The following is a 27,337-nucleotide window of genomic DNA, read 5'->3' on the forward strand; positions in this document are numbered from 1 at the left end:
CATTTCAAACTTTTGGACCAACGTTAACCAATCAGAAGACGTGGCGCGGTAATATTCACGTAAGCGATCTATCAAGGCATCCTTTCACACTTTGTAAAGCCTTCATACGGATATCCGGATACCCTCATCGTAAATAAAGCAGCTATAGCCAAATAATGGATTATATACATTATTCCTAATCTACATACACCACAATCTCATCGTCGTTCTCTACATCGTAAAAATGTACATCCCGCAAATCATCCTCCATCTCTATATTCGGTGCCCCCAGCTTTCCCACCTTCCGCAAGTGTACAGAGCCTTTCACTCCAAGTATTCTACTCGCAAGAACCTTTAGCGCTCGTATGTTCATTGTGTTTGGAATTTTCTTTCTTATTTTCTTGCTTTCGTAGCAAAGTGTGATGGTCGACAATCGATCCTTCAGTATCGATGACGTTGCTGTAACTGGGGCAGGTGTTGGCGCACCGTGTATTCGTGCTAGTTCCTCATATCGGGGATGTAAAAGATGAAAAGAGGTTGGATCGGACGATGCGGAAAGCTCTTTGGCGCACCGTCCGAGATAATAAAGTTCTGAATCCGATCGTTCACGAGGGGTGAGTGTGGACCCATTCAGGGTTGTCAGCTTGGCCAGGCGTGCAATCAGAAATGGATGAAGATCGCTTGAAGGAACGTCATCGAGGACCGGATTTCGTCGCAACCTCAACTCGACGAGGGCGGGGAACGAGTTCAATGCATGAATGGAAGTCCAGGATTTTATCTTGTTGTTACTGATATTGAGAGTCGTCAGCTCCGCAAATTCCCCCGCAGCAGGTGCTTCTATGCTGGCCAAATAATTGTTGTTGATCATGAGGGTACGGAGAGATGGGAGGAGGGCGAGTTTGCGAATCTCCGCCCAAGATGTGAAATCGTTGTGCTCAAGATTCAAGAACTGGATGTTTTGAAAGCCATTGATGAGGGGAAAAGATGCCAGATGGTTGAAGCCGAGATGCAGTTCCTTCAGTTGTGGTAGATATGTCTCTAGTTTCTGTAGCTCTTCCCATGGGAGAAGCGTTTCAATCAGAGTCAATGCACGAAGGTTATTGAATACATCCTTCAGTTCACCGTGCGCGGTATCCTCCAAAGGTTGCATTCGATTGAAAGCCAATCGCAGAGATTGAAGGTCTGCCAATTCTCGACAAATGTCCGCGACGTCTTTCCATGTTTGAAATAAACTACGAGAGAGGTCCAGATCAACTATCGCAGGACACAACTCTCGAACTTGTCCATCCTTTCCTCCTCTAAATCCCACACGCATTCCCGCCAACCCGACCTCCCGTATATTTCCTGCTTGCGCAAGTTTGCGGGATATCTTGTCCCATCCGACGGTTTCCACATCCACTCCATTTCCTCCAAATCGTACTATTCCGTCCTGTGGCTGTAATGAAAGATATTTCTCTTGGAATGCCTCCAGAAATGAGCGTGCAAAGGCGTCAGTAGGTACTTTTGATACTCTTAGGAAGGAGCCGCTGTTTGGCACCCGAGTATGAAAGTACTGCGTCCCGTCATGTGCACCCGAATGTTTTCCTCTTGAGGGATCGTCCCACTCAATGCCGTACCAAAGAGTGTTGGAACCAAGGGGAACGGGTCCATGATACCGAATCGTCCCAAAGTGATTGGAGACGCAGATGCGCTGGCGTAATTTGTCAGAGTGAGCATTCAATGTCATTGTGAAGATCTGCGATCCTCGGCTGGACGCTCTCGTCAGGACGCGCGAAGGCCTTTGGAGCACAACGTCCAAATCCGGTGCTAATGAACGAAAACCCCCAGGAACCTTAAGTCATCGCTGCTCATTAAAACATAGACGCTGTGCGTTGAAATCCTTGATGGGGCATTTTGGTTTTGGCTCATGTGCAGTATCTCTTTTAGGTGATGTATGATTCTTCCTTGCCATCAACGCACTCCCAATTATGAATGACATATCTGCCACTGCTTGTAAAACTTGCAATAGATGTGTCCTCCATCCCTAGCAACTCTGCAAGCATCCCCACTTGTCTGCTGCTGCAATTTCTGCTGTACCTTGCCCGTTTGGGTCAGTAGGAAAGGGCATTATTTCTGTGGCATTAAGCGTTGACTTTGCACAGGAGTATTGATTGGACAGCGTTAAGAGATTCTCCGCAGCATGGTAATGTGTAGCGAAGCGCTGATCAAACTTGTACTCGGCTACATTACCTCAGATTCGGTTATTATCATTTTGTAGGACATTGGCCGGTATGTCCTGCACTACTTCCAATGAGTTATTTCACCAGGATCTCACTCTGTTCCACATCCTTGTGGGTTCTTGATCTGAAGTCGGTGTATCAGATCCCAGACCCATGCGCAATGTACCAGAAGGAGTTGGTGTCTGGTAATGACCATCTTTGCTAATGCTGGTTGGCTTTCCCATGTCGTATAATCGCATTCCAACAAGGACGGAAGATGACAACGTTGCAATAATCTGTTACGGGCATACAGATACGGATAATAACTGGCCTTGCAAGGGATAATACCAATTATTTTTGTTTGTAGGGCCACACAGTCGCCAAATGTTTTGAAATTCGCCCGCGCGTTCTGCCCTTTTACGTCTCATTAGACGAAACGGATAATTTGAGATTTGTTTTTTGGTGCTACTCGCGTGGGTTTCCTACTCGCCTCGATTGCAGTAAGAACCCGCCAAAAAGGACCGCTGATGGCTGCTGGGGGATGGGCTGCCTGGAATGGCTGTCCAGTGGCTGCGTAGATGCCGCAACATGATCCGTGTTTGGTTGGCAGGTTCAACGAGTTCAAGCGTACGAGATGCCAAGCGTAGCAGTTGCATTTGAATCTTGTTTATTGATCAAAGCAACCCTTGAAAGATCCTTGTTAAATGTCACATGACAATCACTCCTGATTGACGCAACGTTTCAGATTTATATCCACAACTTGCTTTTGCCACTTGCCTCCTTTGCCGTAATTTGAGGGACGATTGGCAAAAGGAGGTTTTTGTGTGGCAATTTGTAGGATTATTGTTCTTTTGCTTTTAGCTCTTGTGGATTTGGAGGCTGCTTGCGATAGCTCGTCTTGCCATCCGCTTGCCATTTGGCTGTGGGTTTTTTATTTTTATTTTTTTTTTTGGATGATGCAACCTTACGTTTGTTGACTTGTGTGTGTGGTCGTCGATTTCCTCCTCCTTTTTGTTCCCAAAAACTGCTCAGCACTCCCACACGCAACTGCGATTCGCCAGGCACAAACCTCCGAGAACACTAAACATATATCCGCCTTTTTGTTTCGCTCATCCACAATAGAAGGGACAAGGAGTTCCGCAGCAACCGTTTCTTTCCCACGGCACAACACACGCACTAGTATTTAAAGATACCTTTTAATTCGGCCGTGGCGACATTCTTTTTGCATGACCTGGAACGCGCACCTCTGCAACTTGTGATTACCTCTTGGCTCTCACGTAAACACCTCGCTGCCGCATGGTGATTCCCTTGAACGTCTCTGCTGAGACAAGGTCAACAAGAAGAAATAATTCAAAGACAGTCACAGGGACAAAGACAATACCTCGTGGCACGACTGCAAGTCTGCCAAGTCTGCCGGTGACGGGCGTGCTCGCTCCTACTCACGCTGCGTCTTTCGTGAAGAGGACTTCCAACTTGAGTGGCAAGATGTTCTTTAAGGGAAAATGGAATTTCCGTAAAGGAAATGCTCCTCCCGCACGAATTGAAACAGACTTTCCAGACGAGGTTTTGGAAAAGGTGGAAAAGGAACGGTGTGTGAGCGCAACGGATTCGGCTTGCGGTGTGGAAGAGCTATTGAGAATTGGTCCGTTTTTCGTCAAACATATACTCTTTACATGTTACTTTTTGACTAAAGCCCTTTCATCGTCTTACAGATTTCCTGGCGCACCTCCCATATGAGCTTGCTGTGCAGATTGTGTGCGCAGTCGGCGACATTGCCACTGTCCAGATGCTCGGGCTCGTCTCAAAGCGCTGGGCGCAACTTTCCCGCGACAAGGAAGTGTGGAAGAGTCTCTATCTAAACCGATGGGGACCGCTGACACCTCTGAAAAAACTCCAAAAACTCCGAAAACAACAACGCGACTGGAAAAGCCTCTATTCAAACCGTATCCTCCTGGAAAAGAACTGGGCAGAAGGGAACGTGACGGCCCGCTACATCAACGGCCATCACGATTCCGTTTACTGCATCCAATTTGACACTGAGAGAATAATATCTGGGTCCCGGGATCGCACCATCAAGTTTTGGGATCTGGAAACTCAAAAATGCACTCGAACTCTCCGCGGCCATTGCGGATCTGTCCTCTGCCTCCAATACGATGAGCGATACATTGTAACAGGGTCCTCAGACGCAAGCATTATTATCTGGGACTACACATCAGGAGAAGAACTCCATACCCTACGCGGCCACAATTCCCCCGTTCTCGACGTTCGTTTCAACGACACCATCATTGTCAGCTGCTCCAAAGATTGCACAATAAAGATATGGTGTCTCTCCACAGGTAGACTTGTGCGAACACTTGAGGGCCACCACGCAGCCGTCAACGCCGTCCATTTACACGGTAACCTTGTCGCATCCGCCTCTGGGGACTGTTTTATCAAACTCTGGGACATTGAAACTGGGAAATGCATCCGCGATTTCGTTGGCCACAGTCGGGGCCTCGCTTGCGTCCAATTCGATGGAGACACCATCGTATCTGGTTCCAACGATCGATCCATCCGGGTGTGGAACGCGCATACCGGAGAATTACTCCGAACATTGGAAGGTCACAATGACCTCGTTCGAACACTTTGCTTTGATAAAAAGCATATCGTCTCGGGATCATATGATCAGACTATCAAAGTATGGGATTTCAAAACGGGGGAATTGCTCTGGGATTTAAAGGATGCGCATTCGAGTTGGGTCTTCCATGTCCAGTTTGATGCTACAAAGATTATATCGGCTAGTCAGGTTTGTGGATTTTTTTTTTCTTTTCCATATTTGCAAACAATGCTCATTCGCAAATTATTAGGATCGTAAAATCGTTGTTTGGGATTTCACACATGGTGTAGACCATGTCTCGGACTTTATCTAAGTACCCGGCTATTTTCTCTGCATACAGCTCTTCTGCAAAAGAAAAGAAAAAGATAGGGGGCTTTAATGGGTAAAACTTTTTCAAGATGTGGTATTTCTTTCTTTTTGGGTCTGCCCCATACCTTTTTTTTTTCCTCTGTAGATTTTGGTTTATGTAGGGTTGGGTGTCTATTGGTTGCGCTCCTGGATGTTTGGAGAGCATTCGGAGATGAGAGCAAGTATTTCGTGTAAAGTGAGCTGTAGATTGTATTAGCATGGGTTGCTGGCTTGTGGGGTTGTGGCCCGTCGGCCACGATTACATTCTTTCTCGTATCTTAAAATATATTATACCGTCCGTCATCTGACAGCAGCTCCCGAAAGATTTGCTGTACGACAGCCACGTTTTTTGGTATACCATTTGAAGAATCACTGGAAATGCTGCTTGTATATGTGTCACATCTACGTAGTTACAAAAGAAAAAGAAAACAAAACTCCACCATTCAACCAGCCATTCTATCGGTCTCTACCCCATTTCCTCCCCTCACATGACCTCCAAGACACGAATTCCCAATAGACCCAACCCTGTTTTGAGCATATGCGCAGTGGCAGCGCACAGCTTCAATCGCTTCCGCTTCACTTCCTCTTCACTCTTCAAAATAGGGCAAGCCTCGTAGAATCGAGTGTAGGCTTGGGCTACCTTGTAAAGGTAACCACATAGGTGATGCGGGCAGGCCGTGGCAATGACAGTCGCCAGTTCATCAGGGAATTGAAGAAGTGTTACACCAAGAGCATGTTCCGCCGTGTGATCAAAGTCTAGTTTGATGCCGTCTAGTCCATTTTGTTCTCCACCAAGAATTTCGGCATTGCGGGCAACGCTACGGGCACGGGTGTAGGCATACATTAGGTAAGGCGCAGTGTTGCCTTCGAATTGCAACATGCTTTCCAAATCAAAGACGTAGTCCTTATCGCGGTGTTTGCTCAAATCCGCGTACTTTATGGCACCCACCCCAACGGCATCACCAATCTCCTTCAGTTGTGCATCCGTGAAGCGATCCTCTGGTTTTCGCTTGTCGTTCTTTTCTTTTGCGAGTTCAAAAGCACGCTGTTGAGCCGATTGGATGAGTTCCGCTAATTTGACCGTTCCTCCTGAGCGAGTCTTGAATGGCTTCTTGTCCTTGCCCTGCATTGTACCGAATGCAACGTGGAACAAGTCTTGATCGCCAAAAAAGTGGCCACGCTTTGCGACATCAAACAATTGGCGAAAGTGGAGGGACTGTCGCTTGTCCACGACATACAGGATACGTTGTGCCTTCAACGTTCCAATTCGGTGTCGAATAGCAGCCAAATCCGTTGCAGCGTATCCAAACCCATCACCATCCTTTTGAACCATGAAAATGGGTTTGCCCTTGCCGAAATCTTTCTGGAATGCAGGCGTGTACACGACTTTGGCACCCTGGTCGACTACGAGGATACCGGCCTTTTCGAGCTCTGTAACCACATTGGGAAGATCGTCATTATAGAATGATTCCCCGCAGACATCCTCTGGTGTCAAAAGCACTCCCAGGGTGTCGTAGATACGCTATTGCAGAAAACGTGAGCATCTTGCAGATTTTGCTTTGGCAAATCGAGTCTTCGTGAGACATACCTGTGCGTGCCGAAGAGAGACATCTAGAATCTGCTTCCATTTTTGTATAATCTCTGGTTCCCCACTTTGCAGCCGCACAACATACTCTCTCGCCCGATCAGCAAACTCCTTATCTTCATCAAACCGAACCTAAAAAACAAAGAATCAGAATACGGAAACCTACATTTTTTCTATCCATCGCGCACCACCCACCTTGGCTTGAACATACAACTGCTCCAAATCAGTCAATTCCTCCAAGTTCACATCCGTCTGATCGGATACATGGGCGATCAACATGCCAAACTGCGTCCCCCAGTCTCCAACATGGTTCTGACGCACTACATCGGCACCCACAAATTCCAACGCACGCACAAGAGCATCACCAATGATCGTTGAGCGCAAATGTCCGACGTGCTGGCATTACGAAAATCTTAGCCCCTGTCATAACCACAATCTGCTAACAAAACCGCTCACCATCTCCTTGGCCAAATTGGGACTTGAATAATCAACCACTACTCGACTCTTTACTTCATCAGCACCCAACCGCGTCTTCTCCTCGCCAAAGAACACTCGTCCAATACGCTCGCCTACCCACGTTCCAGTCAAATGAATATTTATAAACCCAGGTCCATCAACCGTCGCCCGACCAATTCCTTCTAGGTCAAGGTTCTCTGTGACTTGAGCTGCGAGTTCTTGGGGATTGAGCTTCAAACGTTTGGCGGCTGAGAGGATTCCCTTGACTTGAATGTCACCGAAACCGGATTTCCCTGTAGTAAATTCGCATGATGCTACGTAAGGGATCTCTGCGGCCGCAGGTGAGGCTGCCTTGATGGCGGCCAAGACGCGAGGATGTAGCAATTTTAGAATGCTCATGGTACTGTGTGCTGTTTTCGATCCTGTTTGCGTTGAGGATCCAGGCCAGCAATGTTAGATCAAATCTCAAGGGCGATGGTACACGACCTAGCAACATCATTTAGCGACCTTAGCAACAGACTGGTTCCAACCAACTGCAGTCTTTGGGTTTTACACCTGCTTGTTGGAACTCATAATAACATCATCAATAGCAATTAAACTGTCGGGCTTATTTACATTGGGCAGCAAGCTGGTACACCAGCAAAAATATATTCATCCTTTCTGAGAGTCAAGCCATCAGAGAAAGATACAATACACACAAGTTTACACCAAACAAAGAAAAAAGACAGCAGGACTAGCAAAGTCGAGGTTTTTTTTGGTTTGAGGTATAGGAAAGGAAAGCTAATTGGAACGGAACTTTAAGAGGAGGAGAAAAAAGGACGTACGGGAGCTTGCTGACAGAAACGGATACGGGAGGTCGAGCCATCACGGACGATGGTAAAATTGATCAAAGTGCTTGTTGATATGTTCGTTTGTACCGCAAAAGGGCGAAAAGTTCCATCGTCCAGGCGAGATGGTTTACTCGTAGTCTTGGTGATCTTCGTCGTCACCATTCTCCAGCCCCAGTCGGCGCTGTTTCTCGGCTTCAAGCTGATTGTAAATCATGCCGAGAGCTTTCTTGGTAGCAGCGTCAGTACCAGTAATGGTGACCATGCGAGAGGTCTGTCCATCTTGCAGTTCGTCGATGCGAAGCTTCGCACCAGAAGAACGACGAATCTGGTTGATGAAGGAACCGCCTTTGCCAATGATGCAGCCAACCATGTCAGCCGGAATACCGAGAGTCTGGGTGCGTTGGTCTCCGCCTGCACTACCGTTGGAGATGAGCTGGACACCGTTTCCTTGAGAATCACCACGGGTGTGAGTCCGCCTTGCTGTTGGGCCTGTTCCTTCGCCTATGCTACCGCGACGTCCACCACGACGGTCGCCCCTCGGTGAGAGTTCGTCGTCAACGTAGCGGCCAGGGCCCCGGCTGCGGCCAGATCGGTTCTCGGGAGAATAGAGGATAGTGCCTGTAGCACGCTCGATGTCATTGAGGATACACTCGCTGATTTGGTATACGGCAATTTGACTAGGAAATAAACAATGGGTTTAGCCACAGTTCAGATGAAGAACTTCAGAAAAGGCCAAAGTACATACATGGAATCAACAAGACCGTAAATCTCAATGACGCGCTCGGTGGATTGTGGCAGCATTTCTTTCGAGACTACGATTCTCGCCCCAGACTCTTCTTGGATATCACGGATTCTGGATCCACCCTTACCGATGATGGATCCCATGAGTTGGTGGGCAACGAGAAGACGGATGGTAGTATAGTCGGGATGGGCGGGTTCGCGCTGACGGGTGTTTTCAATGGGGTTCTCGAGGAGGTGTTTGGCAACGAGATAGTAAGCCTACAGTAAAAGGCAAATCACGGACAATCAATATACATCCAAAGATCCAACACCCATTATCTTCACAATTTATATTCTTACCTTGGCGACAGATTCCAACGGTCCAGACACGGTCAAAATCCGCTCATGAACGCCGTGGACAACTTTGGAAACACCAGCCTTCACGCCGGTAACCTCACGGACCTCGGCTACATTCTTTCCTCCTTTGCCAATGATGACACCCGCCTCGCGGGTAGAGACCAACGCACGGAGAGTCAAATACGGCTCCTGATCATCCTGTGAAGGTCGGGTGTCCTCCTCACGGTAACGATCGCGTTCCTGGTCAAAATCTTCTTCAGCACCTGGGGAAGTGGGACCTGCCTCTTCCGCGTCTCTAACACGCTTCTGCACGTGGTCCTGCTCGTCGGCTGGAGCGTGGGGAATAGGAGAGCTTGAAGGTGGGACGGCGTGATGGTGCGGTGGAAAGTCGGGGTCCAGGGAAAGCCCAGTGAGACGAACCATGGGATCGTCGTCATAGGGGCTTGAGCGGCGTGCCTTGAGTGATGCCATTGAAGAGATAGTGTGAGGGAGAACCGCGGGAAGGTGATCGGGTGAGAACCTTAGATCGGTTAGAATGGTCGCAACGTTAGCGGCAGGTGGGAAATGGGGGCAGGCGTTGTCGGGAGACGAAGGAGAAGAGGACGCCGTACGCAGAGGGAGGGGGAAGGAGCGGAACGTGCGGGGCGTAGAAAGTGCAGGATGTGAGCGCTAAATTGCTGTGAGATGCCAGTTGATAGGGTGCAAAGCGCAGTTCAAGAAGAAGAAGAGAAATGTAAATGTAGGAAAAAACGCGTCGATTGCCCTTTGGAGGGTTTTTTTGTCATTAACCCCAAATGTTCGTTGTCACGTTACAAGAGAGGCACGGTGACTGAAAATATGGCACAGTTTCATTAGAGGATGGTTCAAGATTCCACAAAGGACTCCAAAGCAAACGCAATTCGATAAAAATTATAAATAACGGCCTTTTCTAACTGTGAGTTTTCCTACGCTAGTGCATATCACCGTCGCTTTCCAGAACCTGGGCTCAATCGAGATCCATCATATGTCCCACGATATCGCGGCTTGAACTTGTCCTGCAATTTTGAGTCCGTCCTAGAACTTCCACGTCCATTTCGATCCACAGGGTTTCGTATTCGATCTCGAAGGTCAGATTTCTTCTCGGTGTGGCTGGTATAACTGTGTCGTTTTCTTTCGCGGTCATCCTCCCTGCTACTTTTGGGTCTGTCGGTGCGCCCACGACCATCACGAACAGAGTTTGATCGCTTCATTGGGGTATCTCGTCGTGACCGTGGCGGTGAGAGGGATGACCTAGATGAACGCGAGGTAGATGATGGGGAAATCGATGTAAATCGTGTGTGCACTGGTTTTCTAGGTCGCTCACGAGATGGAGCGCGAGATTCACGATGTGGAGGTCTCTCGCGAGAATCACGATATGGTGGTCTTTCGCGAGAATCAGATCTGCTCCGACTCCGTCGCCTTGGTGGGATGAAAACTTCTTGAGCTCGATAACGCTCGAATTTGTACTCTTGTCTAAGCGATTTCGTACTGAAGGCACCGTCTCGTGCTGGTCCTCGCCTTCGCGACCGTCCTTGATGAGGGCAGTCCTATAGAAGAATGTACCCGTTAAAATGCATGAAGAATAGCTATATATGAATTATTCAACCTACGTCACCAAAATGTCCCTAAAATGCACATAAGAAGAAGAAAAATGAGTTCAATCGCCTGAGATCTATCTCACAAATGGACGTACCTCCAACCCGCATTCGTAGCAGAAAATGTGCGCGTCTTTCTCATGCGGTACTGATTTAGAGCTTGACTAAAGATAATATTAGATTGAGAGATACATAGTAAGTCAGCCTTCACGACATCCTTACCAAGGCAGTATAAATATACTGTCGCCAGACACCTGGACACTCCTGTGCAAGACTTTAGTTCACCACCTATATTCTTCAACCTTAATGCCAATCAGTCATACCATAACCCGATGATGCTCTTTGCAAAAGGCACAGTCTCTATCGTCTCTAGATGCATCACAATCCTAATGGATGAACGTTAATGGACAATAAGCTCAACTTTCTCACTGCCTATTTCCACACACCCACTTTATATTGATGGCCCCGTCGCCAGCAGCGGTAACATACATCGGCAAGCGGGCATTTCAATGGCTCGTGATCAGCTTTACATAAGAAACATGCAGTTTCCTGATAAAATGAGCAAGGGTGTGAACCTTCGAACCAGTAGCAGTCCTGATCGCAGCTGCATGCCGAGACTCACCTTTTCAGGACACGACTTGGCCGTGTGGCCCGTCTTTCTGCAAAAGAGACACATGATTTCAGACCCGAAATATCTAGGCTGCGGATTATTAGTAAAGACTACGCTTCGAATGTTGTGTTTATATAATGTGTTTAACTGCCCATACATGGTTGAAGCTTGATTTTGTTAAGAAATCCTCCAGCTCCACGACATCCGTAGGAGCAGCGCTCTTGATTTTCATGACGGGTAGCGGTGCTTGGACGTCGACAGTATCGGGTTCATCGACGTCCGGTTGAGGGGCCTTCGGTAAAGGCGAAATTTGCTCATCCTCAGATATATCCATGTCTGAGGAACGTTTGTCATCCTCATCATCATTCAGCTTGGCATTCGTGAGGTCTTCTGGTAGAATATCACCCTTTGACAGATCCTCTGCATCATCATCACCTAGAGTAGGTCAAGTCGATTAAATTTTGGAAAAAGATACTACAAAAAAGCATAAAACCGTACCTTCCGCCTCCAAGGTGAAACTGTGATTATAATTTACATGTGCCAGCAGATTGTCCTCGAGATCACTCTCTGCACTGTTGAAAAGGATAAACGTAGTGATACTGTGAGCTGGGGCTCGTATATCGTACTGGTGAAAAAGGTCCAGTACTCAACTTAGCACTGCAGTAGTATGGTGACCAGAGCAGCGCGTGCCATAGAACGCCAGCAACTAAAAGTACCTGTCAGTGTGCTCTGCGTCCACACTTTCTAGAGGGTCCTTGTAAAGTTCGTCTTCGTACAAGCGTCGTTCCGAATCATCATTGTCGTAACCATCCATCATGGATCAAGCGGAGAGAAATCAGCAGCCGAGCCAAGACGGAACACCAGGCTTCTCGACGCCTCTGCGCACAAGCAACACGGCTGCTAGCGAGTAGAAGCACCTTTCCCAGCTCCAATTTGACATGAACTGCAAGCCAGAGCTTTTGGAGCGCAGCAATCGTGTTGATATGGCAACAAGCACGTTGTGGCTTACGACATCTTCAGCGATGCGTGAAAGTCCACCGACACAGTGCGTCAAAAGGATACTTTGCACAAGAATTAGGATCATTTCAACCAGTTATTTTGGCCATTACAGGAAAATGATCGGAAGGGTACCTCCCATTTTCGCCATGATGCCTAACAATATCTGCATCAACCACTTTTAGCCTATTCTCTGGGGATCTCATCCAGATGAAATCTATCTTTGGTGGGATCGCAGAGCCCGTAAAATCGTGAAAAGTGGCCCTATCCTTACCCCAGATATTAGGATGTAACAATTCATATGTGTCCATAAAGCCTGCACGGCGCATTTGCACCACTTCGTCAGCGTCCTCCTCAAAATTGTTGAAATCCCCCGTGACAAACACATCTGGAACACCAAAGCCCTTCACGCGGTCAAGGACAAGAGCAATGCCCTTGGCGCGAGCCATGCGGCTTATATTGTCAAGATGGGTATTGAAAACAGCCATCCGCTTGCCTGACCTTTCCAATTCAGCAAAGGTGCAAATACGCTGACAGCTCGCCCCCCATCCTTTTGGGCCAGGATGATCAGGGGTCTCGCTCAACCAGAAGGTACCGCTCCGAATAAGCTGAAACTTTGCACGATCGTATAGAATGCAGCTGAACTCGCCTGCCTCTCGGCCATCCTCCCGCCCCACCCCTGCAGTGAATCCCCTATTAACCCTCTGCGAAGTCAAAAGTCAAGGATATCCAACCCACCAACTAACTCGTAGCTCTTTTTCGATACGCCATCCAAGGTTTCTCGAATTTGCCACAACTCGGCTTCCTGTAAACAGAGTATGTCTGGATCAAGCATATCGATTGTCTAATGCCTTCTAGGTTAATACTAGGTCAGGGCACCAGAACCCGTACTGATAAGGATACCTTGTAAGCCAGGCTGCGGCGAAATTCCCAGCTATTGGGGCCATCATTTGCAGAACCAAAGCGAACATTAAAGCTGACTATGGTGATGTCCATGCTTCCAGCAATGTGTCGTCCAAAGGAAAAATGATGGGGGAAATGACACTGGTCGGTCCAAATGGTGTCCTATTGCATTACCTGTCGGACTCACGCGTCAGGTCGCACTGACACCCTATATCCTGATTTGTCAGCATTGGCTATTCGGCGACTCAGACTGTTCGCGACATGACCTGAACATCCCGCTAGACAGATCACCTTCTCTACCACGAATACCTTACGGAACACCCTCGTAGAGAATGGAGATAGTCTACGTCTATCAGAAGAAGCGCAAGGACTTTGGTCGGCAGCCGACATTCGGGGATCGGACGGCTGTCCTTGGGCTGAACATACTATCCGATCCAACTTTGATGCGAAATTATGTGGAGCGAAATCCATGCCAAGCAGAGGTTCAGAGCGTTCCAGAAAAGTCCGAGCATGAGGTTGGCTATTTTTTCAATGGATTGCAGTCTTCATGTACAAAACTGGTCGATCTAACCGTTGGCATTGCTCCGATGGGAAGGTTAACACCGAGAGTTTCGTGCTGTCCAACAGAGGAATTCTCCATACACAAGGTGGATGGCCGAAGGATGTTGACGCGACAGATGTGGAGCACACAATTAGATACCGGAAAAAGGTTGAGAAGGATGATGAGTACATTCGGGCGGTGCAAAGCATGGGAAATGTATGTCTTTCGTTGGATTATCGTCCATTGTGCGGAGTTTTCCCCAAATGGAACAGAATCTTACTTGCAACTCATTAAAGGCTATGGAACATTGCATAAAGCAAAATAACGCAATCGACATTTACGAAGAATATTTCGCAGACGGACCCGACGCAATATCGGTTGAGACACCGTCTGCCAAATCCCTCAATGTCTACAGGTCAAAAAACTTGAAGCACTCAATTGCACCCCAATAACTCACAAAACAAATTAATTCTCAACAGAGACCCCAATCCACTGAAGCGGGCTGCGACATACGTATCTTGGTACCCGGACGACGGCCATAAAATCGCTGTAGCGTACTCCATGCTTCAGTTTCAATCCATGCCGGCAAACATGTCCTACGATTCCTATATTTGGGACGTAGAGAACCCAAATACCCCCGATCAGACCCTCACGCCGCCATCACCTTTGGTGAGCATCAAGTACAATCCCAAGGACCCGCACGTGCTCGTCGGTGGATGCTACAATGGGCTTATATGTCAGTACAGTCAATCACACTTACCCGCATATGCCATGCTAAAGTATTTGCTACGATTTAGCATTCTGGGATACCAGGAAAGGCTCGTTTCCAGTAGATACATCAGCGGTCGACAAAAGCCATCGGGACCCTGTATATAACTTGTCGTGGGTACAGTCGAAATCTGGTAAGTTGACCGCCGTTGGAAGAAAGTTAGCATCTAAGATATGTAGACCGACTGACGTCTGTGCTTGAATAAGGCTCCGAATTCTTTTCAGTATCCTCCGATGGACAAGTTCTTTGGTGGGACATTAGGAAATTGGCAGAGCCGACAGAAAGCCTCTTGCTGGACCCGGAGAAGAACGGTCAGATTGTTGGAGGCACGGTCGTAGACTACGAAACAACCATGGTACGCATGTGGAATTCATGATAGGGCCGCAACCCACATAACCGTGCATTGAACGAAACCTTGCGTTTGCAGCCAACAAAGTTCATGGTGGGCGGCGAGAATGGATCCGTTTTCATGTGCAACAAAAAAGCCAAAAACCCATCAGAGAAGATCACCCACATCTACCCCGGCCATCACGGACCCGTTTTAGCGTTACAGGTCAGCGCGGTGGTATCGTTGTCGTTGCATCCACCGTACATGCGCTAAATTGTTACGAACTGTAGCGTAACCCGTTCTTCCTCAAAAATTTCCTAACGGTTGGAGATTGGAAAGCACAGGTATACCATTTATAATCATAAATCCCGACAGAATTCCCAAACATTTAACAATCTATACTTTTCGTAGATCTGGGCGGAAGATATACGATCTCCTATAATGTCTACTAGATACGCACCATCCTACCTTACAGATGCATGCTGGAGTCCGACTCGTCCATCAGTCTTCTTCACTTCCAAACTGGACGGAACTGTTGATGTGTGGGACTACCTCTTCAAGCAGAACGATCCGACATTGACCGTTCAGGTATAAAAAATCGGGACTAGCAATCGTTTATCGAACCAAGTAACTGATTTTGATGTATTCTGCAAGGTCTGCAACTCCCCTATCCATTCAATCAAGATTCAGGAGCACGGCAGGCACATTGCCACCACAGCTCGGGACGGGTCGACGACCATTCTCGAGCTGTCTGATGGTCTAACTCGTCTCCAAAACAATGAAAAATCAATCTTTTCTCAGGTACTGCTGAAGTAGCGTCTGTTTGCATTGAATGTTCAAGCTAACACTCTTGAGACAGATGCTGGAACGAGAAGCCAAAAGAGAGAAAACACTTGAAAGTAGCGCTAGAGAAAAGCGATTAAAGGCGGCACAAAAGCGGCCCAATTCTGCTGCTGTCAAATTGACTGGAGCAGCCTTAGATGATCTCATTAAGCAGGCCGAGGACGATTTCTTTTCGTTTATAGATGATGGCAGCGGAACAGCTAGAGAAAAAGCCATGGCCCGAGCGCGAGACGAAGTAAAAGCGCAATGAAAGTAGGAGAGTTGGGGGAAGGGCTTACGTTTTCGTTGTATAATGTATTACATCTTACTTTTGTTCTACTGGAGCACGACAAAACTGTTTTTGTGACACATCACGGATATGCCATTGATAGACGCATGCTTGGGAGGTCACTTAATTGATCTTCATCTTCTTCGTCATCTCCAGTATCCTTTTCCATCCTTTGCATGATTGCAACCCGCTTTGCCATGCGCATGGCCTAGTCAACGGGAAGGCATCAATTATTAGTAACTTTTGCTGTCGCGCGGACCCGCAACTGCACACACTGACCTCTTCCTCTATGGCTTGTTCGTCCAGCACGTCATTCTCCACATGTCCATGTAAAATGTCCTCAATCTCCTCTTGCATCCCTGCGTTAGCCTCTGGCGAATCGCCCAGTGTCGAGGTTTCTCGCCCGCTCCGCGGTCCACCCATCTCGCCTGCAGTTCCAGGCGAGCTAAAATAGGCGTCATTCATAAAATCTGTGGCGACAAGCGCTTGTGGGACCCAATGACTCAAGTAGCAGCAATAGAGGGAAATGTACGATCCAATAAGGGCCAGTCGCTCTAGGGGAACGATGTCTTTACCCACGTCCAGCTCAGAGAGACGGTATCGCATGCGCTTCATGCGGGTTGGAGCACCAGGGAGAATCTGCCCCAACGCTTCGTCAAAGTCATCATAGCTGAGGAAACCTTGTTCTTGGTAATCGAAGCGTTTTAATGTGCGGAAGAACTATGGTGAAAGGTAGAGGCTTCAGCGGTGGACCATAGACATGAATACCCTTACTCATAGCCGTACTCACAAACTTTTGATTGGGCTCAATATTTGTTCGCAGCATGTGCATCAAGTGCTCTTCCACCATCTCCTTCGAAAATCGATTCTTGCTGAATGCGACAAACTCTAACTCCATTTGATCATATATCTCTTTCTAAGGAAATTGCATTAATATCAGGCCAACATTCTATCGATTGGTTTTGCATTGGACTTTACCGTTCTACTCGGATAGATGATTTGAATGATTTTCCGGTACGCTGCAGCGTCGAGCACCTCGTACGTGGCAAACAGTTTGCGTGCAAGTGTAATATATTTCCACATGGCATCTTCTTCTTCACTGAGATGACGAACAAAAATAGCAACAGCCTAGTGTACGTAGGTTATAAAAAAGGCAACAATAAACCATAGCGCCCAAAACGAGGTAGTATTACTCACTGAAGAAGTCTCCTCGTTGTGCTGCAGAGCGGTGAATATGTCGTGGATGGCTTTTCGCGCAATCTCCTTGATTTGGTATCGATTTTCCATCAGTTCATAGAAAAAGTCCTGTTGGAAACAAGTTAACATGCCTGTATTCACTCACCCGGCATGATACAGCACGACACATTTCATACCACAAATTTGGTCAACGCCCGATCACGCTGCAAATCCTTTTCGATATCTTCCTCAAACGCCCATCGGGTATCGTAAATCTCTTGGATAAACCCAAGCAACTTGTTGAGGGGTATGGGGCGGCTGATGCGAGGTCTTGTTCCTCCTCGACTCTCGTAAAATCCTTGCCATATCTTTTTAAACGATTTGGATACCTTTGGAACAACCAAATCAGTTCGGGTCTCGCTGCGCGATATAGATGCTTTTAAAAGCGTACCTCCATGCTTTCATCCTCTGTCACCCAAGTTTCCTCCGATGGCTCTACCAGTCTGTTGGCGAGATTGGCTTCAAAAGTCAGGCGGTTGAAATTCGTCCGGAGGCGCAAGGAAGGGTGTGTAAATTTCAGATGTGTGATGCCTAAGGGTATTCGAACAGTTTCGCTGTACAATGTCCTGTGGGGACAAACAACTGTCTGGAAGGAGCAGAAATACATTTTAGATGGTAATGATCATTCTGAGTGATGAAGCATTGGACGTACCCTGTCACCACATTTGTTACAGTATTGCATCGTTTTGCAGGGATAAAACGTTTGTCCGTCATCTTCCGAGTAATGAAGTGCGAATGCGTATTTTCGCAACGCTTCATCAGCAGTTCTTTGGACGGCAGCCATTAATTTGTCCCCAGCATAATTGGCCAATACAATCTTGAGTGCCTGGATGTGCTTCTTCAATAGTTGCTGCTCCTCCAATAAATCCGCGACACGTTTTTTAAACCCATTGACAATATCGTTGAGCTACCCAAGTAGAGATAAAGGCGTAAATGACCACATTTCACTCACTGGCGTAACCAAATTATGACGCATTACCTCAATCCTGTAGGACTCCTCCCTCTCCTCTTCGTTCGTCGTAACACCTGCTAGAATTTCCCGCTTTTTACGAAGCTGCGCCAGCGCAGATTCGTAGTCGTCCAACTGCCAGTTTAGAATATCAGCAAACTGCTCTTCCAGGCGCTCCGCTTGGTAAATATCGTATTCGACCATGCCCTGTTATTTCATAAAATGTCAGAGCTGAGAAAGGTTATCTGGTGGTGTAGTGCTTTTGAATTAACTTACCTGGGAATCAATGACTAATTGTTGCTTGCTTTTGTCTTTTTCTTCCTCATATGTTCCCTCTATGTGCATGAATTGTCAGCTTTTCTACTGGCGCGAACCCCACTAGGCATCACAACTCACCTTCCGTAGGTTCATCATAAGCGGACTTGAAAACGGTCAATTTCTCGATAATATGGTTTGACTGAGCAAGTGACGTCTACATGAAAGGGATGGGGAGCATATAAACAAACGCACGCGAATATTTTCAATGTGAACCAAGCATCCAGCTAACCTGCAAATCCTCAATAACACGCTTCAACCCTTCCTCAGCCTTGGTATGCACAGTCTTCAGACTCCCCTTCTCACCCTCCTGCTTTCGAATAACTTCCTCCAATCCCGAGATCTCCTCTCTCAATTTTCGTTCGCTCGCTTCACGATCGCTAATTTCTTGCCTACAAAGAAAAGGCCACCCAACAAAAAACTGGTGTTGTAGATCGTCATCAATTTAACGGCATATGGGATGCACAGGAGCTGGGGTTACGTACTTTAGAGCGAGATTTTTGCGTTGGAGGATTTGGAGGTCGTATTCGCGGAATTTGAGCTTTTGTTGGAGTTCCGTGAGGGTTTCAGTGGTTTTCACGCCTTCGGTTGTTCTTTATTTGTTTTATTTTTGAGGAAGGAGTAGAGTTATCAGCATCAAGTTCTAGCAGTGGTGGTTACATCCGTCACCAACCTCGCCTCACAGATCCGATTCACAGCACTAAAATAGGGTAATCTTTCCACAAAGGGTTCCTCTGACGACGATGTGAGGTCCTCTGAGTACACTGAACTATACAGCTCATCCTTGATTAACCGGACAATGGGACCCAGAGTGCCCAAGAAAGGAATAATCTCGCTGAGAATGGCAAAACATCCAGAAGCTCGTTCTCGACTGGGTTGGGTGGGATACTTTTCAAATAGCTCTTTGAGCTGAACTTCGTATTGGAGGACTTTTTTGAGATATGGTTAACTGACGAGTTCCAAAAAAGGTATTCTTTGGTGAATGTGCTTGTACACATACCATGAGATCGAGGTGATATTCGCACCCGTTCTGTGGATCGAACGCTTGAATTGCTGTGGGAAATCATATCTTTGCCCACCCTTGTGGAAACCATTCCGCAGTTTTCGTTGATCACACCTGGAAAAACAGAAACTACTACAAAGCGACTGTCCATTAAAACTCCGATGCGATCACGTGGTTTTGAGAATTCTAGTTGTTAAAGACACCTGTCACCCACGTTTGATGGATATAGTTGAAAATTATAGAGAAAAACATGGCATGAAACCTTACATTAAATGGAATTCACATAATATGTATTTGTGTGCACCGTTCATGAAACATAAAAAGTTCCACCCAGTCGCCAGATAATCCACCCAATGCAAAATATCCACAATTACGCCATACATCCCCAATAAGCCATGACCAAGAAAAAAACATCGACATCAGAAAACCATTTGCCCAAACATGTACATCCTCTCACCGACACTGCGCAACACACAACGCCTCAATAGAATCCCCAAAATACGACGGCTCCTCATCCGAGATTGCTTTCCAAACCTTTTGGGCATGGGGTGAACCCATGACATGGAGACAGCTCCACGCTGGTGCCGTAAAGGCCTTGTCGCCATAATCAGCATAGGGACGACCATCAAGGTGATCTAGAACATCAATTTAGCAAAAAAAAAGAAGTGGAAAACAGACAGGACACGTACACCCAGCACGGATTTCCTCCTGTCCATCAAAAAATCGTGCCATGGCTTGCAACACAGGGACCACACGCTGGTCTCCCGTTTCTCTTAAATACGCAGCTAGCCTCCACGGCGTCCGACACGCATTATAATGAAAATCCTTATCGTGTTTGCTTTCGAGGACTTGAGATTTGACGGGTATCCAATGTCCATGGTGTATCGTGGCAAAATCGGGGAGGAGACCAATGGGGTGTGCTGTATGGAGGTGTTGGATGATGGTGATGGTGTTGTCTAGGAGGCGTTGCCATCCACTTGCGCGTTCCGTGTCACGGCGGGCAAAGACGGCCACGGCGCTAAGGATGAAATCCGAGGTTCGAGTAATGTGCCAAAACTGGGAACATATCAGTACACATCCATCTTACCAAACATTCTAAACCAAAGATACCTTTTTGTCGTCCCTTGTCACCCAATCCCCAAGTAAAAAACACCACAACTCTTGATTGACAGTATGTTCCCAGATCGCCTTGCAAAGATCCACAGCCCTCCTCGCATAATCACTCGGAACCGCTCGTCCATTAACATCACCCATCATAGGCCACTTGTCCGCAGCAAGGAACAAGGCATGCGCAATATCAATGTCACCATCCGTGGCGGAATTGCAGCCCCCATCGGGAGTATTGACTAGACGCCCAGAGTGGTCCCGGATTTGTTGCCACGATAGGAGACCTTTCTGGTTTCGAAAGACGTCAAAGTACCGGACGAAACCTTTATGACGTCAGGCTCAACGTCCTGGGATATAACACAGTTCAGTGAAAAACTCACCATCGAAATCCTGTTGGTTATTGTTATACACCGACAACAACATTCCTTTTCAAAGGCGCATTCAATCTCTAATCTCACGCTTTTCCTGCATTATCTTACAACATACCATACCCATGTGCCTACAAATCAACAAGCCTCCCATCAGTGGCAGTACGGGATGGTAGCAACCAGAAATATATATACCTCTGAGCACGTAACAGCGTTCTTTGGGTCAGCTTCCTGCTTCTGATTATAGTCGACATAATATATGTTTCCGGCAGCACGTACGTACTGTGCCCTCCATCGTGCGTAAATGTCAGACATCCTAGATGCGAAAATGCTGGGAATGTCATCGGCGTTAACGTTGACCCATTATGCGGGTCCCTCCGCCTATGGGTGGCTTAGGCCGGCGATCATGAGTGGCTTAGTGATTAGGTATTTTGGCATCACAAGCCAAGCCAGATACAAAGGATATTTGCGTAAAATTCTTAAAACAAAAATACACTCTTCCCTAAAGCAACCTCCCGTACCGGATCCACTTTGACCAAAAGTCCATCCACTTTGACTTGATAGGTCTCGGGATCGACTTCAACCTTTGGACAAAGATCATTCAATTTCATGTCCTTTTTGGTCACCGTCCGGCACCCTATCACGGGTGTAACTGTTTTCTTTAGTTGCAGCGCCGCAACGTTGGGGATAGAGGCGGAAGAGACGAATGCATGGGATGTATAAGAGATGGAGGAAGGTGAGAAGCCAAACATGGGACGAGAGATGATGGGTTCCGGTGTCGGAATGCTATATAAATGTCGTAAGTGTGATGCCAGTTGAAACGAGAAAGATATAAAAGCAACATACGATGCATTTGCGTCCCCCATTTGTGCCCAGACAATTACGCCTCCTTTGATAATCCGTTCAGGTTTGGTACCAAAGAATTCTGGCCGGTATTGGACGAGATCGGCTAGCTTGCCCACTTGAATAGATCCGACAATATGGGAGATACCATGCGCCGTCGCTCTGTCATACACGGAAATTCCTCAGTATATACACTCTCAAAGCGCCAATAGCGTATACTCACGGATTAATCGTATACTTTGCAACATATCTCCTCACCCTCCAATTGTCCGCTCCGCCTTCCCCTTCCAACACCCCTCTCACCCCCTTCATCTTATCCGCAGTTTGCCACGTCCGGGATACGACTTCGCCCACCCGTCCCATTGCTTGTGAATCAGAAGAAATAATGGAAATGGCACCAATATCGTGTAAATAATCTTCAGCACCAATCGTTTCGCCTCGAATGCGGGATTCGGCAAATGCAATATCTTCTGGTATGTTTTTGGATAGGTGGTGACAGACCTGAAATGGCGTTAGCGGTGGTTGGGATTTGTTTGAACGAGTGGGCACTCACCATGAGCATGTCTAAATGTTCATCTAGCGTGTTGACGGTAAATGGCCGAGTGGGGTTGGTGGAAGAAGGGATGACGTTCAGCTCGCCGCATACCCGGATAATATCCGGTGCTACACTACGGGGTTAGCAAATTTGCAAAGAGAATCGCCGAGACATGACTTACCATGTCCGCCTCCGGCCCCCTCACTATGATACGCATGAATCGTTCGGCCCTTGAAGGCTGCCAAGGTAGACTCGACAAACCCAGATTCATTCAGAGTGTCTGTATGAATCGTCGCCTGAACATCGTACCGTTCACAGACGTCCAGACAGTTATCAATCGCGGCGGGTGTCGTGCCCCAGTCCTCATGCAGCTTTAGCCCCACAGCCCCAGCAAGGATTTGCTCTTCAAGTCCAACCGGACTGGATGCATTTCCTTTTCCGGTCAGCCCAATATTGATAGGGAGGTCATCCGTTGCTTGAAGCATCATGCGAATGTGCTTGATTCCGGACGTGCATGTCGTGGCATTTGTACCGGTGTTGGGACCAGTACCCCCGCCAATGAGGGTTGTAATCCCACTTGCGAGTGCCTCCACACAGAGTTGTGGACAAATAAAATGAATATGAGTGTCCACAGCTCCAGCTGTAAATATCGTTCCCTCCCCAGCCAACACTTCGGTTGTGACACCAACGATCATCCCCTCCGTCACCCCGTTCATGACATCCGGGTTCCCAGCTTTCCCAATACCAACAATCACCCCCTTCTTAATCCCAATATCGGCCTACGTAAATGTACACATGAGAATCAAAGCGTAGTAAGCGTCCAAATAAGATAACACCGACCTTATATATCCCACTCCAATCCACAATCACGGCATTGGTGATGACAAGGTCCAACGCATCAGCATCACCCACACCATTCGCCTGTCCCATTCCCTCTCGAATGACTTTGCCACCCCCAAAGACACATTCATCTCCATAAACAGTGAAATCTCTCTCAATTTCGATCAAAAGGTCGGTATCTCCCAATCGGACGCGATCGCCTACAGTCGGACCGTACGCTTCGGCGTAGCGGTGTCGATCCATTGTGTATGGGGCAGGAATGGGGAGCACAGAGGCATTTGTAGGGTCGTGTGCGAATCCTTTAGAGATGAGATTGGCGAGAATCGAGGGGATACGGGACGCATCGACAGGACCGCTTGCAAGGGCGTTTCCGCCGGATATAATCATTTTCCCAGCAAGATCAGTGAGCGAGACGATTTTACTTTCACCTTGATGTGTATTAGATAAGTGTTTTTTAACGTATGTCAAACTATACGGATCCTACCAGGCTCAAACCTCACAGCTGTTCCAGCAGGGATATCAAGTCGCTTTCCGTACGCCAATTCCCGATCGAATCTCAATTTCGGATTCACTTCGATAAAATGGTAATGCGATCCAACCTACCACCTCATCCAGTCAGGTTCTCGTCGAATACCAGGTGATAGTAAAGGAATGATACCTGAACCGGTCGATCTCCATCATTCGTCACCCTGATCCCATACCGATTCCTCCCGTCATTCAAAATAATTTTACCGGGCTTGACCACAATGGCACCTATAAACAATATTCATCAACACCATTACATTGCGGATTTTTAGAAGATTTTCTTCTTACCAGGCTCATATCGCATCCCATCATCCCCTTCCTTTCTCTTCAAGCCCCGCGTCTCAAAGACACTCAACTCTGGAACAGGCAAAAAACTCCCATAGAGCGCAACTGCCAAGTCCCCGTCTTCGCTCGCAATGGGATTATGCACCGTAACCAATTTCGTCCCATCTGGAAACGTTCCTTCCACTTGAACCTCGTGCAGCATGCTTTCAACTCCCGGTAGAACTTGTCGCGTACCGAGCATGCGACGGCCTAGGGCCATAAGTTCTGAGACGGTATGTGTGCCATCCCGAATGTATTCGAGGATTTGGGAGGCGATGAGCGCGATTGCTTCGGGATGGTTGAGACGCAGACCTCGTGCGAGACGCTTTTGAGCGAGGAAGCCGGCTTGGTGGAGGGCGAGCTTGTCGACTTCGCGGGGAAGGAGGCGCATGGTGTGCCCTCAGTCTTGTTTAGAGGTAATGGGCGTTGGATGCTGTTGATCTTTGGGATGATGAGATGAGTCATCAGTGCTGTGCCACAATCGCGATAGTCAAACCGACAGCGATAACAGCCAGCGACTTCGTTTTTTTTCACAACCGCTGGAATCCCTTCCGTTGATCAACTTATTGAACGATGTACATGCCTAAGCATAAGAGATAGAGATATGATCATTACGTTGAAAGATACAAAGGACATTGAGCGCAAATGCAAGAGCGTAAACATGCGTGGGGCACGTCCATTAGGTCAGGTTATGGACAGACCACAGAAAGAATGCAGATCGCCCAGTGCAACAAATGTACATTTCCCAATGAATATATTCACAAACAAAACACATCAAAGATAAAACAATACAAAAACAGAAGGAACAAACCTAAAACATGAAAAGCGGCACGATGAGAAACTTCAAATAAACCACAACATGTATGCTCAGATCAAAACATGTCGACAGTATATATTCCGACATATGCTTGTCTCTTTGTTTTGTTGATATCATCATCGCATACGCAATGATACCAGTTACCCACCTACGACATTCAATCATCCAGTCGGTAAGCTGTGCCGTGGAATAGCCTATAGCGCAAACAGAGTTAGCGTCAGGTCATGCCAACCATGTCAAAACAAGCACTTCTCGCATATGATCAGTTTAGGCATGAATGTATTATAAAGATGTGTCAACATCGAATAACTCGAATCTGACTCGTCATCGGTATCCTCATCTCATTTTTCTTTCCTACTCTAATTACGCCACAACCAATACTCACCAGAACGCTTTCCCGACACATGCAGCGGCGGCGATCAGTGCAAGAAACCAGTCTGCGTCGCATGCGCAATGGACGAATGCCACTCTCGCTACGGCATCTTGGCCCAGGTTATCACCGAGAAATCTAAACAAGGAAAGCTACTTGAGTATGTGCAAGCGACAATCCATGAAGTCGAGCAACCCCAAGCAAAACCATCAGCAATGCACTAATCAACACAAGAGTTTCAGTGCCCAGTGCTTTTTTGCGACCGCAAGAGAATGTCAGTTCCGCGACGCCATCCTCTGATTCTTCAGTCCCAACTTTCATCTCTCACCAATGCTCACCTTGCACCAATCGCCGTAATGTCCGCGCAATTTTACCAAAAACCGATCATCTACCTAACCGAAGAATAAAACCATCAGATCATGATTTTCAGATCAACGTTACAACACAATTGGCTCAGTATCATCCTTTTTCTCAACAGACATGATTCAGCCGGTAATTCCAGCGTAGTTGTTGTTGTGCCAGGATAACTCATCTTTGCCAATCGTGCGACAATTCCAATGACTACATACCATTCAAATCACTTGACCATCATCGACAACAGCAATACACTAAACGCAAGCACATTCAGCACCAGAAAGACCAAGAATAGAAAACCGGGAGGAAGCTACACACAAGTTCAGAGACGCAAGTATCGTCACTATTGTTCTGAGACTCTAGTTTGAAATGATTTTGTCATGGGTCATCATGACTGTGTGCAGCTCCCTTTGCGACGGCAGTAAAACCAACCTGTTTGCCAATGAATCAGAACTTGGAACGATGAAAAGACCATGGGAATGACAGAAAGAGGTGGAGAAGAACGGACGCTTTTATAGGACAACAAAATTCAAAGAAATGCTAGTCGCAGTTGATTGGCTGCTGCGCCACGCGTGGACCTCAGCGGTTATCACGGGGGAGCGGGATGGAACTGACGACGACACTCGCAGTACTGATCGCCGTAAGGAAAGTGTATCGGGAATACATCCAAATTTCCAGCGGATTTGACAAACTTGTCCATTAGTCATAGGGCAAGCGCAACAGGCGTCACACGCAAACAACAGCAATAATGCACCAGTGTGGAACCATATTTACAAAGCTTGATCAAAATATACTCATATTTATGACAGGAACTCTGTCGAGATCTGGGTAACATCAAACGTCCAAGCAAGAATAGAGAATTTTGAACGGTCTCTTCTGCAGGTTGCTACACAGGTCTCACGTGTGGACAGATTTCTGGTTGGATCAATCAAAGAAATCAGAAGTCTTCAATCCAGGAGTAGATCCAAATTTGGCCTTGGATGAGATGCGCAGGAGACTCCAATACTACAAGTTTAACAATTGATTTATTTTCTGATGTTGGTTGAATTGAATCTTGGTGTGGGCTGACAACAAGTTATTTCTACGACTAATGTCTGTTTGGCATGGTGACATCTGTCTTCTTCATTAGAGAGACAAAAGACAAAGCCATCCATGCAGCGATATGCCACCTCTACCAACAAATAAAAATGCATAACAGATGCAAAACAAAGCAATATATAACAATCCATAAAACAGATAAGAAAAAAAAATTCAAAACCACAGGAAACGATTGCAAAAATTACGCAACCTTGACACCCCTCTGAATACCCACTTTATGTCCACGGCCCTTATCAACAGTCCGCAACTTTTCGCTAACACGAGCCAAAAGCAGTCGAACAATATCCGCATGTCGTTTGCGTGATGATTTGTGTTCGAGAACAGGTTTTTTGGCTTGTTGTTCTTTTTGGATGGTTTCTGTAATGGAGAGGTTGCGAAATTGCCGCAAGAGTACGTCAGCCTCCTCGGTTTTTTCTGCTCTTTCTGATCGTGTCGGACGGAGACGTTGCGGACGGGGCTTGACGATCGTTTCGGGACTGACCTTGACTTTGAAGCAGACGTCGTCGCGACGATGACGACTTGATGCTTGCGGCTAGCCGAGATTGATTTGGACAGGGTGAGGAGAAGAAGCGGGAGATGACGCTGCGGCTGCCACTTCGGATTGAGCATGCCCGCGGCAAAAAACGCGAGGAAAATCTCGATCTCCCGCTTTGCGTGTCTCAAATCTACCACACAGTGATGCCATGTAGCGTATCTCAGAATCTACTATATAG

General features: G+C 47.2%; 11 protein-coding genes across 11 annotated transcripts; 2 read left to right on the forward strand and 9 right to left on the reverse strand.

Annotated features, from left to right (window-relative positions):
• Window positions 1-41: 41 nt before the first annotated feature.
• On the reverse strand, window positions 42-1,750 carry SPPG_04499 (uncharacterized protein). Its single transcript, XM_016752733.1, has one exon. It carries the CDS (start codon window positions 1,703-1,705, stop codon window positions 176-178), a length of 1,530 nt encoding a protein of 509 aa, XP_016608197.1. The 5' UTR covers window positions 1,706-1,750; the 3' UTR covers window positions 42-175.
• A 1,253-nt stretch (window positions 1,751-3,003) lies between these two features.
• SPPG_04500 (uncharacterized protein) lies at window positions 3,004-5,466 on the forward strand. Its single transcript, XM_016752734.1, has 3 exons — window positions 3,004-3,819; window positions 3,890-4,962; window positions 5,024-5,466. The coding sequence occupies exons 1-3, from the start codon at window positions 3,474-3,476 to the stop codon at window positions 5,084-5,086; spliced, it is 1,482 nt and encodes a 493-aa protein (XP_016608198.1). The 5' UTR covers window positions 3,004-3,473; the 3' UTR covers window positions 5,087-5,466.
• SPPG_04501 (arginine-tRNA ligase) lies at window positions 5,348-7,621 on the reverse strand. Its single transcript, XM_016752735.1, has 4 exons — window positions 7,163-7,621; window positions 6,902-7,102; window positions 6,710-6,838; window positions 5,348-6,643 (listed from the first exon to the last, which is right to left on the reverse strand). The coding sequence occupies exons 1-4, from the start codon at window positions 7,559-7,561 to the stop codon at window positions 5,606-5,608; spliced, it is 1,767 nt and encodes a 588-aa protein (XP_016608199.1). The 5' UTR covers window positions 7,562-7,621; the 3' UTR covers window positions 5,348-5,605.
• Window positions 7,622-7,769: 148 nt separating this feature from the next.
• Window positions 7,770-9,805, reverse strand: SPPG_04502 (uncharacterized protein). The gene is made up of 3 exons (XM_016752736.1): window positions 9,073-9,805; window positions 8,738-8,991; window positions 7,770-8,669 (listed from the first exon to the last, which is right to left on the reverse strand). Exons 1-3 carry the CDS (start codon window positions 9,538-9,540, stop codon window positions 8,120-8,122), a joined length of 1,272 nt encoding a protein of 423 aa, XP_016608200.1. The 5' UTR covers window positions 9,541-9,805; the 3' UTR covers window positions 7,770-8,119.
• Window positions 9,806-9,890: 85 nt separating this feature from the next.
• Window positions 9,891-12,216, reverse strand: SPPG_04503 (uncharacterized protein). Its single transcript, XM_016752737.1, has 10 exons — window positions 12,009-12,216; window positions 11,791-11,864; window positions 11,450-11,727; window positions 11,305-11,382; window positions 11,133-11,231; window positions 11,006-11,068; window positions 10,905-10,946; window positions 10,781-10,846; window positions 10,698-10,712; window positions 9,891-10,634 (listed from the first exon to the last, which is right to left on the reverse strand). Exons 1-10 carry the CDS (start codon window positions 12,107-12,109, stop codon window positions 10,029-10,031), a joined length of 1,422 nt encoding a protein of 473 aa, XP_016608201.1. The 5' UTR covers window positions 12,110-12,216; the 3' UTR covers window positions 9,891-10,028.
• Window positions 12,217-12,356: 140 nt separating this feature from the next.
• Window positions 12,357-13,359, reverse strand: SPPG_04504 (endonuclease/exonuclease/phosphatase family). The gene is made up of 3 exons (XM_016752738.1): window positions 13,192-13,359; window positions 13,027-13,132; window positions 12,357-12,967 (listed from the first exon to the last, which is right to left on the reverse strand). The coding sequence occupies exons 1-3, from the start codon at window positions 13,282-13,284 to the stop codon at window positions 12,378-12,380; spliced, it is 789 nt and encodes a 262-aa protein (XP_016608202.1). The 5' UTR covers window positions 13,285-13,359; the 3' UTR covers window positions 12,357-12,377.
• Window positions 13,360-13,441: 82 nt separating this feature from the next.
• On the forward strand, window positions 13,442-16,017 carry SPPG_04505 (uncharacterized protein). Its single transcript, XM_016752739.1, has 11 exons — window positions 13,442-13,706; window positions 13,787-13,948; window positions 14,029-14,147; window positions 14,212-14,468; window positions 14,530-14,634; window positions 14,708-14,856; window positions 14,929-15,054; window positions 15,120-15,173; window positions 15,241-15,417; window positions 15,484-15,630; window positions 15,689-16,017. The coding sequence occupies exons 1-11, from the start codon at window positions 13,524-13,526 to the stop codon at window positions 15,920-15,922; spliced, it is 1,713 nt and encodes a 570-aa protein (XP_016608203.1). The 5' UTR covers window positions 13,442-13,523; the 3' UTR covers window positions 15,923-16,017.
• A 5-nt stretch (window positions 16,018-16,022) lies between these two features.
• On the reverse strand, window positions 16,023-19,534 carry SPPG_04506 (uncharacterized protein; the record flags this gene model as incomplete). Its single annotated transcript, XM_016752740.1, has 15 exons — window positions 16,023-16,148; window positions 16,220-16,660; window positions 16,731-16,856; window positions 16,919-17,068; window positions 17,138-17,245; window positions 17,314-17,505; window positions 17,568-17,762; window positions 17,829-18,083; window positions 18,156-18,332; window positions 18,402-18,460; window positions 18,522-18,597; window positions 18,673-18,832; window positions 18,926-19,033; window positions 19,114-19,369; window positions 19,441-19,534. 15 exons carry the CDS (start codon window positions 19,532-19,534, stop codon window positions 16,023-16,025), a joined length of 2,523 nt encoding a protein of 840 aa, XP_016608204.1.
• A 362-nt stretch (window positions 19,535-19,896) lies between these two features.
• Window positions 19,897-21,233, reverse strand: SPPG_04507 (uncharacterized protein; the record flags this gene model as incomplete). The annotated part of the gene is made up of 6 exons (XM_016752741.1): window positions 19,897-20,078; window positions 20,133-20,499; window positions 20,554-20,873; window positions 20,931-20,975; window positions 21,037-21,049; window positions 21,114-21,233. 6 exons carry the CDS (start codon window positions 21,231-21,233, stop codon window positions 19,897-19,899), a joined length of 1,047 nt encoding a protein of 348 aa, XP_016608205.1.
• A 164-nt stretch (window positions 21,234-21,397) lies between these two features.
• On the reverse strand, window positions 21,398-24,376 carry SPPG_04508 (urease, alpha subunit; the record flags this gene model as incomplete). The annotated part of the gene is made up of 9 exons (XM_016752742.1): window positions 21,398-21,704; window positions 21,765-21,923; window positions 21,985-22,262; window positions 22,315-22,424; window positions 22,478-23,075; window positions 23,137-23,564; window positions 23,621-23,735; window positions 23,795-23,889; window positions 23,950-24,376. 9 exons carry the CDS (start codon window positions 24,374-24,376, stop codon window positions 21,398-21,400), a joined length of 2,517 nt encoding a protein of 838 aa, XP_016608206.1.
• Window positions 24,377-26,805: 2,429 nt separating this feature from the next.
• SPPG_04509 (uncharacterized protein) lies at window positions 26,806-27,233 on the reverse strand (the record flags this gene model as incomplete). Its single annotated transcript, XM_016752743.1, has 2 exons — window positions 26,806-27,043; window positions 27,106-27,233. 2 exons carry the CDS (start codon window positions 27,231-27,233, stop codon window positions 26,806-26,808), a joined length of 366 nt encoding a protein of 121 aa, XP_016608207.1.
• Window positions 27,234-27,337: the final 104 nt, after the last annotated feature.

This window comes from Spizellomyces punctatus (assembly GCF_000182565.1).
Source record: "Spizellomyces punctatus DAOM BR117 chromosome Unknown supercont1.7, whole genome shotgun sequence".
Taxonomy (NCBI): domain Eukaryota; kingdom Fungi; phylum Chytridiomycota; class Chytridiomycetes; order Spizellomycetales; family Spizellomycetaceae; genus Spizellomyces; species Spizellomyces punctatus.